Consider the following 18,792-nt stretch of genomic DNA (forward strand, 5'->3'; position numbering starts at 1 on the left):
CACCAACCTCACAGGGAAGAATTTCTTTCTGATACCTAGTCTAAATTTACCCCTTTTCTGTTCAAAACCGTGCCTCCTGTCCTGCCACTAGAGGCCATGGTCTAAAGTCTTGAAGCCTATGTTGTTCTGTGCTAATCCTTGGCCACAGGATAAACATAGCAGCTGACCGTAGTGGAGGAGCCTTTGAGCAGCTCCCACTGGATTTGGTCACTGGTGTGACCTTGCCTTTCTCTAAAAGATGCAGCGGGAAGTCCTCATGTGCGCACCTTTCATTTGACAATGAAAATGATGGATAGGTTGTTTGGCTTTTTTTTTTTTGTGTGTGTGAGGAAATCCTGTAACAGCTTGAATGACCAAAATGCATGAATCTTTTCTGGGTCTGCCCAGAATGACACATGTCAATCAGAGGCCTGTTTAATGATGCATCACCTGGAGCTCCCACCATCTAGAGTGACATAAGATTATCCTATTTTCCCCTTACAGTGTTCAGTATGTATTTGTGTAGTGCACTGAACTACTGTTATAGGTCTGTAAGTATGGCAGAAAAAATGTCATGTGCCTATGGTGAGGCACTGGAATAGGTTGTCCAGGGAGGTTGTGAATGCTTCATCCCTGGCAGTGTTCAAGGCCAGGCTGGATGAGGCCTTGGGTGATATGGTTTAGAGCAAGGTGTCCCTGCCCATGGCAGGGGGGTTGGAGCTTAATGATCTTGAGGTCCTTTCCAACCCTAACTATTTTATGATTCTATGATTCTATTCTAAAATGAAATACAGGGAGTGCAGTCATTCTTTTTTCTTTTGCCCATGTATAAATAATTTTAATGAAGCAGCAAGGGTTTGTTTTTTTTTTATTATTGGTTGAACTGAGAAAGGTCATGCTGGAATAAATTATATTCAACATCACAAATTTTGAAGAACATGTTGAGCTATCTCTTTGACAGCAGAAAGTGCTTCCAAGCAAGTCGGTTTAATTTCTTGAGGAGGAAGCAAAAATCCATAAGTTCCCGTGTCCCGAAGCTCAATGGTAAAAGAATATTTAATGCCAAGATCATAAGCCCAGTCATCTGACCCTCCAGGAGCTAAATCTATATAAAAAGGGAAAACAGGTAAGTTACCTAGAACCAGAACTTTAGTTTTCTGCTCAAAAGCTGTCTTCTAATGCTAGCAAGGATGTGCTTTATTGCAGTAAAGTCATACTTACAAATTGTTTGTGCACCCGCACCAGGTCTGTAAATTTTCTTTGTTGTTCTCCTTATAGCTTTAGCTGCTTTCTTTGCCACACTGTCCTGAAATTAAACAAAACATTCTTAGCTTTAGCCCATTGTGATAATAGTAAATATATATGCAGTTAGGATTTACTTACACTGTGTTCTGTGTTAATGCACATTAGTTAAATGTTCTTATTAAAGGCTCTAGAAAACCCACAGAATGTGGTTAAAATTTTCAGCATATGCCCATGCCACAGTTTGCATTTCTGCTGTAGCTAGGTAAAAAAATACATATGGGACCTTATCATCACTTCAGGCAGCAAACTGTTGTCAGACCACTTTTTCTCTCTTGTCTCAATTTTTTCCTTTTTCACCACAGTGTTTTAAGTCATTATTGATTTATGTAGTATTGACATAGATTTTCATTGAGGGAATTCTACTATTAAACCTTAAAAGTAGCAAATGTCCACAAGACTACCTCATTGCTTAGGTGTATGGAGGGCATTTTTTCATTTACACACACAAGTACTTTTAGGATGTATGTAAACTGTGCAATGTAATCAGAAATTAGCAAAATGTCTTTTCAAGGTGCCCAATAAAACAAGACACTGCTCTTTAGCTTCAGTCTATCAGGGATTGTTATGTTATCAATCTGTAATAAGTATTTTTATTTTTCTGTAGTCTTCAGAAGCAGCTTGATAACTTGCACACTGCTAGATCAGCCCAGATTTCTTTTAAGTTCTTAGGAACGTCAAGAGAAATCTAATTTGCTAATTCCTGATCTTTAGAGCACTGTGTGTTCCTCATTAGAAGCCTAATGAAGCAAGGGAGAAATTTCTGAAATAAATGTGAAATTTCAGAAGCTGGAAAGACTTACCAGTTCATCATGGTCTTTGCTTTTTTCCATAGTATAAGAGTATGGAAACAATACCAACTGGGAGTAAGAGTGCATGGTTATGTAGGCTTTAATGATGTCTTTGTGATCTCTGATAAACCGAGCCACTGCTTTCACTTCAGGCTCAGACTCAGGGTAGGGTCCACAGTATATCTCATGACATTCATAGGGAGATGCTCCTTCTCCTATAACAAAGAAGTGCACAGCGTTACTCCTCCTCTTCTGCAGTTCTGTTTAACAAAAGAGCAGAGTATGATGCTAATACAGAGGAAATGGACATGGCCATGCTGTGGAAAGAACTCTCATGCTTCTAGAAATCAGTGTGAACCTACTGGGATCTCTCACCTGCTATACACTTAAAAAAAAATAAAATGGAGAAGGTAAAGAGAAAAGAATGATTCAAAGACCGGATAAAATGTCTTAGACGAGGGGATGAATATACTCAATTTAAATTCACCTAGAACAAAATTGTGAGATCCCTTCTCAAAATCTGTAAGTCGTACAGGAAAATGACAGTTCTAAGTGATTATTTCATCTCGGGGGGGGGAGGGGGGGGGGGGAACCTGCAACTTGAAAGTAGGAGAAACACAAATCGAAGTGAAGGTTGTTAAGAATGAGAAAAACAACACACTGGAACAAGTTACCAGGAAGACGACTAGGATTCACCATTTTTGCTCTCTTCAGAATAAGACCAAATAACTTTCTGGAAGCAGCCAGGATCTTTTATGTTAAATGTCAGGTCTCCATGTTTTAATCAATTTTGTAAATTTTCCCCTTTGCTACTATCTCTAGTTTAAATGGACATTTTATGTTTCAATCTTATGCAGGAATAAAGCTCACTGAGTACTTTAACACCCACAAGACTTTCTTCATCCTTGGGCACTGGTATGTTTTAACAGATGCCCATCTTCCAGAAATCAATAATGCCAGTTACATCTGCAGAGTTGCAGCCCTGAGGAAGAAACACCAGCTATTATCTTAAGATACAGGAGAGAAAGAAACATCTTTTGGTGCCAGTGATATCTAAGGACGATCTATACCATGCCACAAAGTAGCAGGGAGCATACCTGGATCCCAAAAACACTTTAAAACTGTGATTGAAATATATATATATATATATATCAATATTATATATCTCAGTATATAAAACATATTTAATATTTATGTTTTAATTAAAAGTTCCAAGGCTCCGTAAAGGTTTATTTGCATGAAATGTAGTTGCAATAGACAAAAAGTTTAGGTGATGTGGTCGTGCGTGGTTGTTGATGTTATGAATAAACCTGTGTTTTCATGCATTGAACTGTTCCACAGATGCTGCAAGCTCCTTTATAATATCAATAGCTAAAAATAAATGCCCCTTGAAGAAGCAGAAATAATACAGTGAAGAGAGAAGGCTGTATGGGAGAAGTGGCGACAGAGAGGCTCTGGGAGGTGCAGGCTTAGAGGTCAGAAACAAGGGTACTGGAGTAGAGAGGGCTGTGGTACATTTATGTTCTGGGATATAAGTATAAACCTTAATGTTTCTGAATCAAGGGGGATTTTACAGACAGTCCATGAAAATTCATGCACATGAAAATACAAACAGTTCGTGGCGTTTGAGCAAAGTCGTGCTAAAGAGGCAAAATGAGAATGTTAAATTTTACACTGTTTTGTTTTGCAAAGAAGGGAGAACTTTCCAAGGAAAAAGGCAATGAAGAATCTGTTGGCTGGCAATCTTAGATAAATATTCTGTCTGCTTACCTAAATTCTTGATCAGATTGAGAGCAGCCAGAAAGAAACAATATGGAAAATATGGAGAACAATTTAAATGCAGGTTCCAGTCAAAATTAGTTCCACAGAGCAAATTCCAAGTTAGTGCATTGCTTTTTGTGGAATAATTTTGCTTCATACTGGTATAAAAGAAAAACATACAGTATCAGTGCGTTTAGTGTATTTTGCTCTTCATAAAAACCATGAGGGATTTGTTCATAAACTTCATAAAGTTGTTATCTAAGCAGCTGGAGAGGAAAAACAGCTTTAAATGCATACAGCTGAAATCCAGGATTTTGCGGTGCCACAAAAGTATTCACAAGCAAATCTGAAGCCAGTGGAAGTCTGAACATTTGGCACCCCTGACAAGAACTCTTCTCTGCTTAGAAAAGTTAACTTCCAGGTTCCCATGAATTTGTGGCCTTTTCCCATGAACACAATTGTGTTATTGTATTCAGTTGACGCAGCAACTAATAACTGCATCAGTATTATAAAGTGGTAAAACTCCAGTTTGGTTCTTCTGAGAATCCTGTTGAACAGCAATAATGGAGATTTTTGCAGTTAATATGTTCTGGGTTAAATCTGCTCAGCTGTTGCTACCAGACAGTAGTATATCTGAATCAGTATAAATAATATTTTTATGCTAACTAAGAAAAACAGGGGTTTGTTTTTCAGCATTTTACTTACTATATTTACATGTATATATACATAAATATAACTAAAAGAAGTAGAAACTTAGGGACAACCTTACAATCATCTGTTTAAGTTATTACAGGCATCTGACTTAGTCTTTGGATTCACCTTTTTTTTTTTCCCTCCAATGACCCTACAAAGTGCTGAGGCTTTTCTATGTTTCCAAACATATCTAAAAGAGAGGAGTGTAGCATGGCTGAAAACAGTATGAATGCTTCCCTGATTACTTAAGTAAGATGTTCTGGTTTTGCCCTATAAGAAGGTGTATATTTTGTCCAAAGATTTAGAGAGGAAATACTTTCTAATCTACCTGCTTTCTTCGGCTCTGTGAAATGGAAACATCTCTCTACTTCAGAAGTTGTTCGCCAGAAGTGCTTGACAAGTTCAGTGCGCTACACTGTATAACCTTGAAACTAGTATCTGTATCACATAGGTTTTTGCTGTTACTCCTTCAGACTTCTCCAAACTCTGTTTTTATGGCACATTTATACTGAATATCACTTTCAGACCTTTGTTTGTGGTCTCCATCTTCATAATTTTGTGCCTGAAAAAAATGTGTGGTTTTCCCCATATAATAGCCATGGATGGTAAATAAACATCTTTATACCTAGTTTAATAATGGACTAAAATGACCAAAAGTCATACAGGACATTACTGTCAGTAGTGTGTGTAGCCAGATCTGACCCGTAGGTTAACATTTTAAGGCAGCTATTCTGCATTAAAAACCTGTCAAGCACTAAACTGCCTGTAGGTAAATAAACGTGATACAGCCTCGACAACAACAAACACTGGGAGCCAAAATATCCTGGTCAGCTAGGTATTACTGAAGGATGACTGGGGTGATCAGTTAACACAGCACGGAGGAGCATCTATTCAACTGGATGGTGTAACAGCTCTTGATTGACATGGCAAGTTGAGATGGTTCTCTTCCCTCTTTCGTCCCTCCCATTAATAGCCTACACCACATATGACATCGTGTGATGTAAGGGGCAGGATCCAGGGTCCTGGTCCCCCTCTCTCTTGTCATGGTGCTGGGAAGAGGTTAACCCCCAGAGGGGCATCTGAGGAGGAAAAATCCTGAATCCCAACAAAAAGTGTCTGAAGTTGAAGTATTCACTTGTTCATAACAGATAATCAGCTGCATTTGTCTTTATATTAACTCTGTGAAATAGAATTATTTTTTTTCCAAAATAATGAATTTTAAAGTCTGAAAGTGAGGCAGGGGTACAATAGGAAGGAAGTTACATCATACCACACCAGTGCGCATCAAAATTCCTGTTCATGTCAGTACCAATGCACTTGCTGTTACCATGCAATGAGCGGCTCTTTCTCCACAGCCGATTCTGTGGAAACAGACACACAAGCCATGTTCAGGGAAAAAGCTGAGAGAAGCAATGCACCATCTCATTGGTTAATTAAATGTGACTTCCCACTTGTGCCTCTACAGGTCATGTGTCAAGGAAGATGCAAAAGACCAAGGCAGATTATAAAACCACAGTCTGCTTGCTGGCAAGGCTGGATGATAAAAGACAATACTGGGTACGATACGAAGTGGTCACATCTGGTCTGATTTCAGTGGATTTGGACTGTGGAAGGAGAGGAGGAGACATACAGTTTGGCCAGAAATACGAGTTTAGAACTCCCAAATCCAACCTTTTTGTAGGCATTGCTGACAGCACGTGGAAAGTTGGAAATTTAGTGTGCAGCTGTTGAGATATATATATGTAGTTATCCAAATGTGAGACAGGCTGGGTTAAGACTGGATGAGTAAAAGAGTGGAGGAGGATTGTTGTGGTTTCTTTTTAATGTGAGTGAATGGTCTAAAAATCAAAGAACCATATCAACAGCTTGGAATTTGCAACCAATACACAAAATCTTGGACAAAAGATACATGCTGTACCTTTATGTATATGAAGCAAAAAGTACACAGAAAATGGGGCTACCTTGTAGGAGGAAGCAGCGAGTTATTGGCTGTTCTTTGTGTGATGCAGCATGCTGTCCAGCTTGTGCTGGATTGTGCCAGTAGCTGTAACCTTGCTGCTGAGGTCTGACACAGGCATTCCCTGACCTCTATACGTATTAAAATCCCAAGGTGAGATTCTGTCATTTACAAATGCATTTCTGGCATTTTGGAAGACACCAAGGTGCTGTGGGTCAGATGCCAATTTGTTGCATAATTTGTTCATTTTGACATACGGCAAAGATGCAGAAATTCCAAGCACAGATTAAGAGTTTGGGGGATGCAGTTCCAGGATGGAAATGATGCCCTAAGCATGCTCACTGATGGTTCACATAAATAGCACATCAGTGCATTGCATAGGCTGCCAGAAAAGCTCTACGTACAGAAGGATGGCTCCATGTGTACTCGTAGCCATCTACATTGATCACAGGCATGATGTAGAAGTCAAAGTGCTCCAGAAGTGCTGTCATGGTCTGATCTCTCTCACGCACATGGATTGCCTATAAAGCACAGGAGAAACTTATTAAAAGCATTTGTAACAGTGGTTTTCTTACCTTCCTAGAAAGGCACCTGATGGCCTATGTAAAATAACCGTGCAATTATCAGACCAGTCTATCTCCTGGTAGAGATGCATCACATCACAGAAAGTGCTAAACAGCAAAGTAGCTCTCTGGTTAGAAATGCCAGGGAGAGGGTAAGAATTGAACTGATACAGTCAATCAGATATGCTGCAGTCCAATGTTAATTGGTGGTCATGAGATAGAGTTGAATCCTGTTAAGAGGAAAGTTTGGGGTTCTGCTAGTCATATAAAACATAGGAACCCTCCCTCCCACTGAAAATACCACAAAAGTAGTGGTATATAAAATAAATCAGGCCATAAAATAAAGCAGGCCCCAAAATAACAAGTAATGTTTCAAATGGCTGCTGTATATAACATTATTTCCTCTTTCTTATCTAACTGGTTGTTGGTCCATGACACAGGGATAAATTTTAGCCTAGATAAATGGGTTTTTTTACTTTTAAAATAGATTAAGTCTTCAATCATATAATATTTTTATTGTTATTATGTATGCCTTACTTAAACCACTTTATTTTTAAGACCTTCCTCATTTTACTGAGGAAATGGGCTTTCTCTGACTAAATGGGAAGTGTCAATCTTTCTACAAAATTAAATGATAGAGAGTGAACCCATTATAAAGAATGCGTAGGATTTACTAGAGAGAGCTAGTGATTTTAATGTGTGTGCGCAGATGTGGATTAATGTCAGATTTTGAAATGTTACTTTTATGAAGTGATATAAAAATAAAATTTGAATTTAAAACACATAAATGAGATCAAAAGTATTGTGAACCCAAATGTTCAGCTTGTTACTTCTGAAAAATGCTGCAGGGACATGTCACTGGCAAAGTGACAGCACAGCTGGTAATTATTTGGAGCAGCATGAAAAGGGCAAATGCATTTCTCTCCAAGGGAACCTTAGGGGTTGGGATTATAGGTGGGTCACAAGATACAGTCTGCTGTATCTACTCCTAACTCTTGCAATATCCTTTCAAATATTATAGTCACTGAGATTTTATTGCTATGACTGAGGACAGAAATAAACACGTGATTATTGTTATTATTATTATCCTTATTTAGTTCCATCATGAACTGTAATTCATGTTTGAAGGACTCATCTATGTTGTTTCTCTGGCTACAGTACTGGTGATTGTGAAGTCTGAATCTCATCTAGTGTATTTTTACAGTGAACTTTGCTTTTGTGGAGAACAGTGAATAATACCTCAGGATATTAACTGAGCAAGCTGGGCAACCTTGTCTGGGCCAGAAAGGCATCAGGAGCTTTTTTCTGGTACATACTGGGAATTGGGCCAGCAGCTTAACAGAGTTGAGCAGAGATGCCTTAAATTCCAAAAGACCAAGGCAACATATGTTAAGGTACAGGTGAAAACCATGGATGTTGAATCTTTTTATGTACCTTTGTTCACTATTCTGAGCAGTGTAGGTATCAAAAATATTAAAGATCAGATGTGACCATCGGTCTGCAACTGCACATCAAGGCTGGTTTTGGGCTAAGGGCATACTACAGCCTCATCCCATCAGTGATTTACTAGTTCCCATGAGCTGGTACTATGCGTGTGGCTGGCAGATGTGGATTGTGTTCTGGAGGTCTGAAATGAGGTTGTCTCTAGGAGGGATGGTACCTTCAGAAGAAGGTGGCTTGTATGGCCTCGTTTTCTGAATGAGGCAGACCAGAAAAAAGCAGGAGCACCAATAAATAATGCAGAGACACGAGGCAGAGGAGCAGTAGGAGCAGGCACAGCAGCAGGTGACACATCACAGCAAGTAATAAATAGAGATTGCTAGCGCTCATGCTGGTGTAGGGCTATGCCATGTCTGGAGCAAGAGGTATGTATTGCTTTAGGAAGGCATGTAGGGACAAGCCAGGGGTTGTATGACAGCTTGAGTTCACTCTGGGTCTCCTCTGATCTACTCCAGGCAGTGCCAGCTGACAGTAGTATGGGCATGAGCCACCATGTGCTGCATGATTCAGAGACAAGATCATTCCTTGGATCCATGTGGTGATATGGGCACAGCCCTAGTAGATTACCAGATACTTGCTTTTCCTGACATGCCCTCTCCATCCATGCCTGTTCATAACTGTAAACATCTATGTTGAATTTGCTGCACATTTGAAGAAACTTTGAAGTTTCTTTCATATACTTGAGAATACATCTGAACTCTTTGCATTTGATCCATATGACTTTCTGTCTGTCGCACACATCCCCCCTTCCATCTACTCACACACATATATGTGCACACACACTCACTGCTACATACGTAGCTTAGACACAAAACTCATATGATGGTGTTGTGGATTAAGACTTTATGGAGCTTAGAGTGCAATTGGGTAAAGAATCAAGATTTTTTGCTTTGCTTTGAAAATGATTATGAATCAGATGTGTTTAGCTACTCACATGGCCTATGAACCACAGGCAAAAAGCAGGAGAAATCCATTCCCTAGCATGGATACCACAGTCAATCCATATGACACTTTTGGGTTTGTCCTGCCTTTTAGAAAGCTGACAAAAGAGAACTTGTATTAAAATGGCACCGTTGCAAAGTGAACCACCTGAAAGCAGAAGTGAAAAAGGTAACCAATATGGAAGAAGAAATATTTGTCTTGTAAGGAGAGCTTAGTCTGATACTGAGCCAGGATTCTGATGTCAGTTATATTCACATGCAGTCAGAGAGCCATGTTCAGACTGCTTGCAGCAAGCTCCTAACATAGCATTAAGACTACAGCAAGACCTGAGGTCAAGTGAGTAAGTCACCAACTAAGTAGGGCAACAGACTAGATTGGATTCATAGTTAACAGGGGAGGGTATCCACCACACCAGTATTTCATGCATTTGGATGATGGACTAGATGTGATAACTTTCATGTGACCCAACAAGGAGCCTAATGTGGTCAAATGCTTTTGCAAATGCAGTACACATTATTGCAAGAATTTAGGAAAATTCTAACCCCCACCAAAATATGCATATAAGTATAGATTTAAGAAAGTGTTCTAGCCAAACCTCATCACTTGCTGACATTAATACTTGGACAGGTTTTGCAGTAAGTCACAGCTGTACCTTCAGAACATAAAGCGGTCGTTTTTCATATGATGATCCAATATATATTTTCTGGAGGAGGTCAGAATGGACTTTCACTACTTCTTCCATCCAGTAATATATCTGCAAGGATGAAGTTAGCAAATTGATCTTCTCCCAGTTGTTCTCCTTCATCCCTGAACGTGGTCTAGATTTAGATTAATTCTTCTTTCCCAAATCCTGCCTCTTTAGCTGATGAGAAAGAAAAACTAGCAATTCAGCCCACTTACCACTTGTCTCTCTGTAATTTCTCATGAAACCCCCGCTAAGATACAGTCACAACAGTGTCCAAATGTAGCCCTGAAATTCCTCTTTACTTCTACTCAGTTAAATCACTTTTAAAATATTTGTATGTTGTTTTATGGCTTCATTTTCCTTCTGTATTAACTGTATGTGAATAGCAGTTTCAGGCAAAAATGAGAGATTTTGTCTGGGGCTTCTTTCTTTATGAGGGCATTACAGTAAATACATCTCTCAGTGCCTGAGCAATACAATGGTAATCATTTACCTGATGATGATTTCTTCCCTTACCTCCATTCTCAAACACGAGACAAATTTCAGCCCTTGAATCTACAGAGGATTACAACAAAAATGTCTTACTTCTTTCATCGAGTGGTAGTTTTCATAATATGATGAAGATATGCGTGGGTTGACTGTGTCATTGATTATCTGTTTTTCAATAAGTCCTTGAACATCTCCCAGTAAGACTCTGAAAAAGAGCACAATGTCCTGTGAAATAAATGGCAAACAACTTTACAGAAACATTCAAGACAACAAATAAAAAAAATACATACTTGTGTTGGATGGTCAATTGCCTTAACTGAGCTTTTATGCTATTTATGCTGGATGCCCTGACATAGAAATGGACTTCTCTGTCCTTCTTGATGTTTTCAACCACAACAGGTTGCCAGAGAATGACCTGCAAAGTTTCCAAAAGCATTTTAATCTTTTTTTTAATTTAGGAAAGAAAAAAATATTCTTACTGACATTTAAGAAGTATTTCAAAAATAATCAAAGCATATGTTTTCAGTTTAAGAGACCACTAGTAACAAGCAGTTTAATGTTCCCTGTGTTGTGTTTCTGCATTCTGCTACGGCTGGAAATAAAACGTGTGTATTTAAGACATGTTTATAATGACTTCTGCACGTAAATTCATAAATCAGGAAAAAAGACAGGAACATAACCTTTTCTGAGATAGTATTTCTGGTATAATAGATATGCTTAGCTGGTTATTATGTTACATGCTTTAAAGTCTGCTGAGAGTTATTTTCCCTGAGGGTATTTGGAGAATTAATGAAGATCAGGCTAGTCTTTGTAGTTATTGTATTCGCTGATGACTTTGATCAGGGAGGAAATAAATGCCAGAAGGGGTTTGAATATAAGTCAAGTTGAAGCAACAATACAGAGATTAGAAATGGGAGCAAAATAAGAAAATGAGATTCTTCTTGGTAAAATTAAATCTTTTATAATAATAAAATCAGAAGCCAACATATTCAATATAAGACTGAAACTTTAAAACCAATAATACCAAAAGATCTAGGGGTGACAGTAAGCAGAAATTTAGTTATGAATTTACAATGTGAAAAAGAACATAATCCTTGGATGCATTTTTGAAAACATACCACATGGAGTTGCCAGACAAAAGGGTTTAATTTTTTTCCTTTCTGGTGTGGTTGCATTATTATATTCAACTTAAGCACCATGTTTCCAGGCATGTAGCAGTTGTCAGTTGTTTACCTCACTCATATCTCAGAGAGAATGTGTCTGCAAAATCTTACAGAAAACTCATCCATGCTTTTAATCAACACTTTGGAACAGTAAGTGGGAAAACATTTGGCCCCTGGATGTATTACTGTAATGTGCTGTACAAATGGTTGAGCTAGTCTCCGTATAATCACCTCACATGTTATTGGCAGGGTAGTAACAGCATCACGTGGCTCAGCATTGTCTGGAAAACCCATCTAAAATGCAAGATGGATGCTTAGCTGCCCAGCACTGATTTTCCTGTTTCCCTTGCTAGGCTGCTGTCTCCACTGGCATGCACCAGTTCAGGGTGAGTTTCTCTTAGGTGAAGACATTCTTTGAATGGAGAGTGAGGAAAACTGAGGAACTCCGGATTGACACAGCTGAGGTGGCAGAGGAGCAATGAATGGGGGTAAATGGGAAACTCTGATAATGCATATGTTTATTGGTCTCTTCACCTATTATTGCAATGGTCAATACTGCACATGGCAGCAAGAAAAGACTCTTGTAGGTGTTATTGCCTCTGGGTCTTCTGATGGAGGTTACGTGCGATGTGCTACAAGAACAAACCATTTCCTTTGCTTTAGTTTTTGCTGCCAACTGCAGGGGTAGCACCTATAATTAGCCTGATAATTCTTCTTGTAAAATGCTAATTTCATAAGCTTCCTCTTTGCTAGATTGCTAGATTGGAACCATTAAAATTTGTTAGGAGGTACTATTTATGACTTCCCTTTCCCTTTCCTTCTCCCATTCCCTTTCTCTTCTTATAACTTGCTCAATTTGTAGCCATGGAGAAAAAGAGGTCAGTTTACAACCCTTGAAAAATGTTTGGCTTGCGTATTCACACAAGTGACTTGATAGAAATCAGCACATGCTCTCTCTGCACTGAATGTAGTGCAGTTGTTCTTAATGACTTCTTGGGGCTCCTGCATACAAAGAAGTGAAGAATGATGATGAGGAGGAAGAAATGGAGGAGGGAAGATTTATTTGGTACAGGAAAGGAGATGGATGTGTGAATTGACTTGTGGAGGTGCAGAAGAGGAAGGAAGGTTATCAAGGTTTGTGAGAACTAAAGGGAAGGATCAAAAGATGCTAATAGGGACAGCAGAAGACTGGTAGGATTTTGGGGTGGACATAAAACAAATAGTAGCCAAGAAAGACAGAGAAAGACTGGGCATAAGCACCACTGAAAGCTCTCATCCATCTGTAACACATTCTCAATCATACTGTAAATTATGTTGGTTGATGGAACATTTACACCTTTGTTACAGAGTGTTGGCTTCAAACTGGGAGGGTGCAGTTGGGCAAATGCTTTTGAAGAGGAAGAGAGGGCTCATTTTAATTAAATACTCTAGTCTTTAATGAAAGGTTAAAATGCTTTTTGAGTTTTGGTTATTTTCTTTTAAAAAACTATTTTAAGATTTTTTATCTTTTAAATGCTGCTTTAAGAAAACTACCATAAAAATCCAGTACTGATCTTCAAAGCTGTGCAAGTCATATAGGTCAAGATTGCATTGGTCTAAAATGCTGAGGTTCCCTAGCAAGCATGTTTCTATTTACTGTGTGTTGGTGATTTGCCAGTTTTTCAGTGTCTTACTACACAAAATCAATTGCAGAAATCTGAGCTCTAATATAATGCATTACTTCAACTTTATCAAGGAAGGATCTCCTCATGTAAATCAGAAGATAGTGGAGAAATGAAAATCAGGCATTTGTTGAGTTGCTGTATTGGAGCAAGTGAATAAAGTGGGCTAAATCTTCCTCTGGTAAGAAAGGCAGTATTAGTTCATCTGGGGGAAAGAACCTGGCTTAGAGACAAAAAAGGCAGAGGGATCTGTTTACCTCAGTGGTGTTCAATAAATCCTGAAGTGCTTCAACCTGTTTGTCTGTTTGTGGAAGAGCCCACAAAACTTCATCTCTGAAAAAGAAGGGTATTTAAGTAAAGCACAGGTACTCATAACTCCAGGTCATGTGAAAGTAGAGAAGCAGGCTTGGCCTTTCTCATCTTCCATGGCTTGGCTGCCATGAACTCAAAGATTCAATAATGAAGATGCTGAGCTCCATTCCAGCCTTTGCTTCTGCCAGACAGTAAAATCTGTGAAGGAAGTGGTGCAGGGCTTTGGTAGCCAATATTTACTGATGGACTATGAGAACCATCCTGGGGACCTGGTACCAGCCCAACAGCAACCAGCTCCAGCTGCACCTGTGTGCAGCAGCACTGGTGGAAAACCAGCCTAGACCAGGAAGACAGCTCTCCTGTTGTCCCCTGAGTTCTGTGGTCTCAGCCACTGTTCAGCAGAGACATGAACCCTCTGATCCTGGAAAAAGCCCTCCCAGGTGGGCGAAAGCAAAACATGATGTTTTATAGATGAGCAGAAGCTACCACCATCATCATTTCTACTAAAGTCCAGCTGTCCCAGTCTCCTAATTGCTGTCCCTCTGCCAGGTACTGTTTCAGTTGGTCTCTACTGCTGTCCTCCCCCTCTTTGCCTGGTAACTTATATTCCCCTTCTACTTGAAACCCATGGTCTGGATATGCAGTACATGAGATGGTGCTACCCAGCTACTCCATGCCTCACCCCACTATTGGTGATAGAAGTGAAATTCACTTTCTGGAAAGAAAACCCACTATTTTTGCATTGTAAATCCAGTCCTGATTTCCAGTTCCCTGCAAGCTCTGTAGTTCAAAATTGCACTGGATAGGTAATTAAAATAATTTGTCTGTGTAGAAGGAGCAGACTCAGGGGAATGTCAAACACTTATTTCCATTGTCTGGGCTGGGCTGGCTCCCAGCCTTCTAATCATGTGGAGTTGGCAGCAGTGTATAAACCTGACACTGTGGAAGCCCCTGCCAGCCGTGTCTGCAAAGACTGTTCTGAAAAGAAAACCGGCAGAGCTATCAGAACTAGTGTTTTCAAGCTGCATAACACGATTGTCACAACTCAGTGTTGTGATTGATTTCAAGTAGAGATGTGACAGCATCTGGCAACCAGGTAATTTATCTTTTCTACTTTTAGCCAGGCTCAAAGCAATCACTGTTGTTTCTCATGTAGAACCAGCAATATGCCAGCCCTATTTTTGCCTCCACCATCATTTGACAGAGCATCAAAAAGTAATCAGGGATAGGCAGAGTTGGCATTTTGCCTATTTCTTTAGGCAAGTGCAGTCCACAGTGTGTGTTTGGGGCTACTTTAAAAGTGAGTTTGTCTTCTTGTCTCTGTGGGAGTCTTTTCAGAGGGGAGGCCAGAAAATGGGTGCTGAATCTGGCTTCGTCCTGTGATTCACATAGCCTGAGAGTGCTATAATGAGGAAGCTGGTATGTACTTGCACCCCAACATTTGCTGCACAAATATTTCAACTGAGTGTGATAAGTACTGGATAGGTCGTAGCCAGCAGCAATTCCTCTACAGCTCTCATTGGTAGGACCTGAATACACTGAACAAGCTGATCTGAGTTCTGCCCTTGCGCTTGTAGGCCGTGTTTGACATGGGGAGTAGTAACAGCTGAAATTGTAGTTGTTCAGCTTCTCAGTTCCTTTGCTTTGAGGAAAAGCTCTAATTGTTGCCTTTATACAAATCTCAGAAACAACCTCCCATGCCCAGCTTCCTTTTCCTGCCTACTGCTCTGGTTGGACATGTTCATCTTGAACACACTTCCACTTTTTGTCCTCATGCCCTGCTTCCCTAGTTGCTCTTTAAGTTTGTCCTTAAGAGGTTCCTTCATATTCCACTCCTCTAACTTTCTGCCAGGGTCCCACTGGACTCTGTCATTGTTCCCCATCTACTTTGTCTCTACTTTTTCTTTGGGTGACAAAAGTAAGTCCAGCTGCCATCTCCACACCACAATGCTCAGGCCTTGCCTTGTAGTTGTGGCAGAGTGCGTGGGATGCATTACAGTTCATTTTAGATGGTTTTGGTATCTTAATCTGAGCTTGTCACTCCTAATAAAGAAACAGGCATTTTCAGGGTCTGGTTATCCTGAGTGAATTTAGGTGTATGTGCTAAACCGGAATGAGTTATAACCTAAATACACATACTTTTCTCCACTAGCTGTACAGTAGATGAAGGGGTCTTGCTCCCATGCAGAACTCTATAGAAATCCCATATAGTCAGCTGAATCCCACCCAGGAGCCCTGGCCACCATCTCACAGATAGCTGCAAATCAGTGCTGGCCCTCTGCAGGCATGTCAGTCTCTTCATCCCTCCTCTCCACTGCATTTCTCAGTCGCTGGGAATGCCATTGGCATCACATGCCACAAAACCAAGGCAACAGGAGGGATGTGTCTCTCTGTCCTCATAGCCTGGCTTCATTTGAATCTTGAGTATTGTGACTATCATCTCCAGAAAAGAGACCGCCCTACCTGTCTTCAGCTGAATGTCTTACCTGCCTCTGGCAGGTAGTGTCACTAGAGGAGTGCTGCCAGCATCATCTCCTGTTCTACTGGACCATGTAGGCTGTTCATCTGCCTCGACCACAGATGTCTGCCTGTGGGCTCTCTTTTCTCCCACCTTGCTGTCTCTCAATCAGCCACCACACTTGCCGTTTCCCTACAAGTGAACTGTGTGTCTTTCCACTGTTCCCAACTCTTTCACAAGTCTCACAATGCAGTAATCACTCTATAACCTTGCAAAGGCAAGCTTTAATACATGACCATTAAATCCTTCCACACTAGCACCCAAATAAAAGTAAAAGGTCAGATATATCACCTTTAAAATCTCATTGTTTTAGACATTTTCATAAACAAGGCTAGGAGGGTTAGACTCAGACTTTTCAGTGGGAAATGTTGCATTCTTCCGTAAGGGTCAGATATTCAGCATTTAATTAAAGTATGAAATAGATGAACCTTCAAGTAGCACAGAGCAATATTGCCCAACTGAATTAACTTAAGAACATGTTTAATTGTCCCCCTATTAACCTAAAACCGTGTTTAACTGTTCCCCCCGCTGTAGCCCTCCTCACTCCTCTGTAGCAATCTACAACAAAACATGATTGTAACACAAATGGGGATGAAATACCCTCTTCTGAGACATGAACTCAGTGGTGTTCATCTCTCACAGGTCTGCCACTGGCATGTGGTGTGGAGTTAGAGGGGCTGTGAGACATAATTCACTATTATTTGTGTGGGTGTTTCAGTCCTGTGAGCAGGTTGTGTTTAATTGTGATTCCTGTAGGTTGTTCAGCTTGCTTAATATCACCAGGAGGGGCTTACCCTCTTAGTTCTACCTATTAAAATATTTCAGTTTTTTAAATCACCTGTACATGTAGAAAATGAAAGCACTTTGCCCGTCTTCATCTCTGACATATGTCCTTGTGTTTTAAGAAAGAGTTTGGTTGCCGGGCATTTCTGAAATTTATCGATAGGTAACAATAAAGCTGCTTCTAGAACATTGTACAAATACCAAATGGTTATTCAAAAATGATTTATGACTGGAAAAACAATCATAAAAGCTCCTTTAGAAAGAAAACAGATTGTTAGCACTTTCTGAAATGGTTTATCTTTCTACCTCAAGAAGTAATTAACTTAAGATCTTGTTTTAAGGCAAATGAAACGAATTATTTTAACCCATTAAGTTTCAGAATGCCCTTTATTGGCATTCAAAAGCACTGAATGAACAGAATTGATTGGCACTTATACCAAAAAGAGTAGTTTTTATATGATTAAAAACATAGGATTTATGGATGCAAAGAAGACTTAGAATAATTTCATTTCCTCCACCATCTATATGTTAAATTGAACCACATATCCAATTACAAGACCAATAAATAAATGTCAGCCTTTGCCAAATGTTTTCTTATGCGACTTGTAGTTATTCTGCCTCAGTACACTCCCTGTCCCACTCACCACACTCTAAAAGCCCAGTAGCACCAGTGGATATTTACCTTGGAAGAGTGAAGACATGCTTCTCTTGAATGCAGATAAGTAGGGTAAAAAAGAGCAGGCAAAACTTCATCTTCATGGCATACACAATGAAACTGAATGCAATTGGAAAGACAAGGGTTCAGGACCCACATTATTGATTTAAAAAACGTTATTTAAAGAGTGGTTAAAATTTACTACTGTCTCTCATCTCAAGCCCAAGTTCCCAAGCTCCTGGTGGCTAAGTCAATATGACAGACCTTCCTGGGGAGGTCCTGCTCATATTGATGTTGTCCACCTCCAAAAGGATAAAGTACATTTTGGGCATTTTCATATTGACAAGTCACTTTGTCATCTCAGCCTTCGAGTCATTTCACTCTGGCTACGAACCACAGACATAAGAATGAATACACAGCACAAAGGTTTTGTGATCCTGTAATGTTTACAGAGGTCTGGCAGCGTGCTCTGCATTCAGAACTCCTATAACACATCACAGCCAAGCATGAAGCTGGAGTGGGAGTGAGGTTAACCACACTCCCACTGTGTAGTCCGAATGGAAAAATCCTGAGCAGGAAAGCTTCTTTTGCTGGCATTTGCTAGCAGAGAAAACAAGGAGCAAGTGTGATGTGATACCTACTTGTTACTGAGGGATGTTCCTCTTGTTTAGGATAGAACACACCAATTTGGTCTGCATCTTCTGCAGCTGGTCACTATCTCTTTGGTTAACACCTGGTCTATCCAAGGATTTCAGGTTGCTTGTTCTGCTCTGTGTCCTCTTTTCTTGATGTTCAGATGCCCCTGTATTTTCCATATGCCATATGGGGTTAGCTTTTCAACAAATGTATCAGTGACTCTTCATCTCATTATTAATTTTTGCATGCCCCAAGATTTTCCTCCTATATTTCTATCCACAGTTGTCCAGACAGGACATGCCAAAAAGCTGAATCAATTTGACATGTTAGCTTTTGACTGAGTGTGTCATGTGTGTGCAGAATGAGGGAACCAAACCCTCTGACACAAAAGATTCTTCAGGT

At 39.9% G+C, this 18,792-nt stretch overlaps 1 protein-coding gene across 1 annotated transcript; it reads right to left on the bottom strand.

Annotated features, from left to right (window-relative positions):
* Window positions 1-875: 875 nt before the first annotated feature.
* On the bottom strand, window positions 876-17,982 carry CPB2 (carboxypeptidase B2). The gene is made up of 11 exons (XM_061353072.1): window positions 17,782-17,982; window positions 13,744-13,819; window positions 10,953-11,077; window positions 10,759-10,867; window positions 10,141-10,242; window positions 9,481-9,585; window positions 6,888-7,004; window positions 5,797-5,887; window positions 2,085-2,287; window positions 1,201-1,285; window positions 876-1,084 (listed from the first exon to the last, which is right to left on the bottom strand). Exons 1-11 carry the CDS (start codon window positions 17,856-17,858, stop codon window positions 900-902), a joined length of 1,275 nt encoding a protein of 424 aa, XP_061209056.1. The 5' UTR covers window positions 17,859-17,982; the 3' UTR covers window positions 876-899.
* Window positions 17,983-18,792: the final 810 nt, after the last annotated feature.

This window comes from Neopsephotus bourkii, unplaced genomic scaffold, assembly GCF_033783945.1.
Source record: "Neopsephotus bourkii isolate Nb327-2 ecotype Australia unplaced genomic scaffold, CSIRO-AGI_Nbou_v1 NB_663, whole genome shotgun sequence".
Lineage (NCBI taxonomy): Eukaryota > Metazoa > Chordata > Aves > Psittaciformes > Psittacidae > Neopsephotus > Neopsephotus bourkii.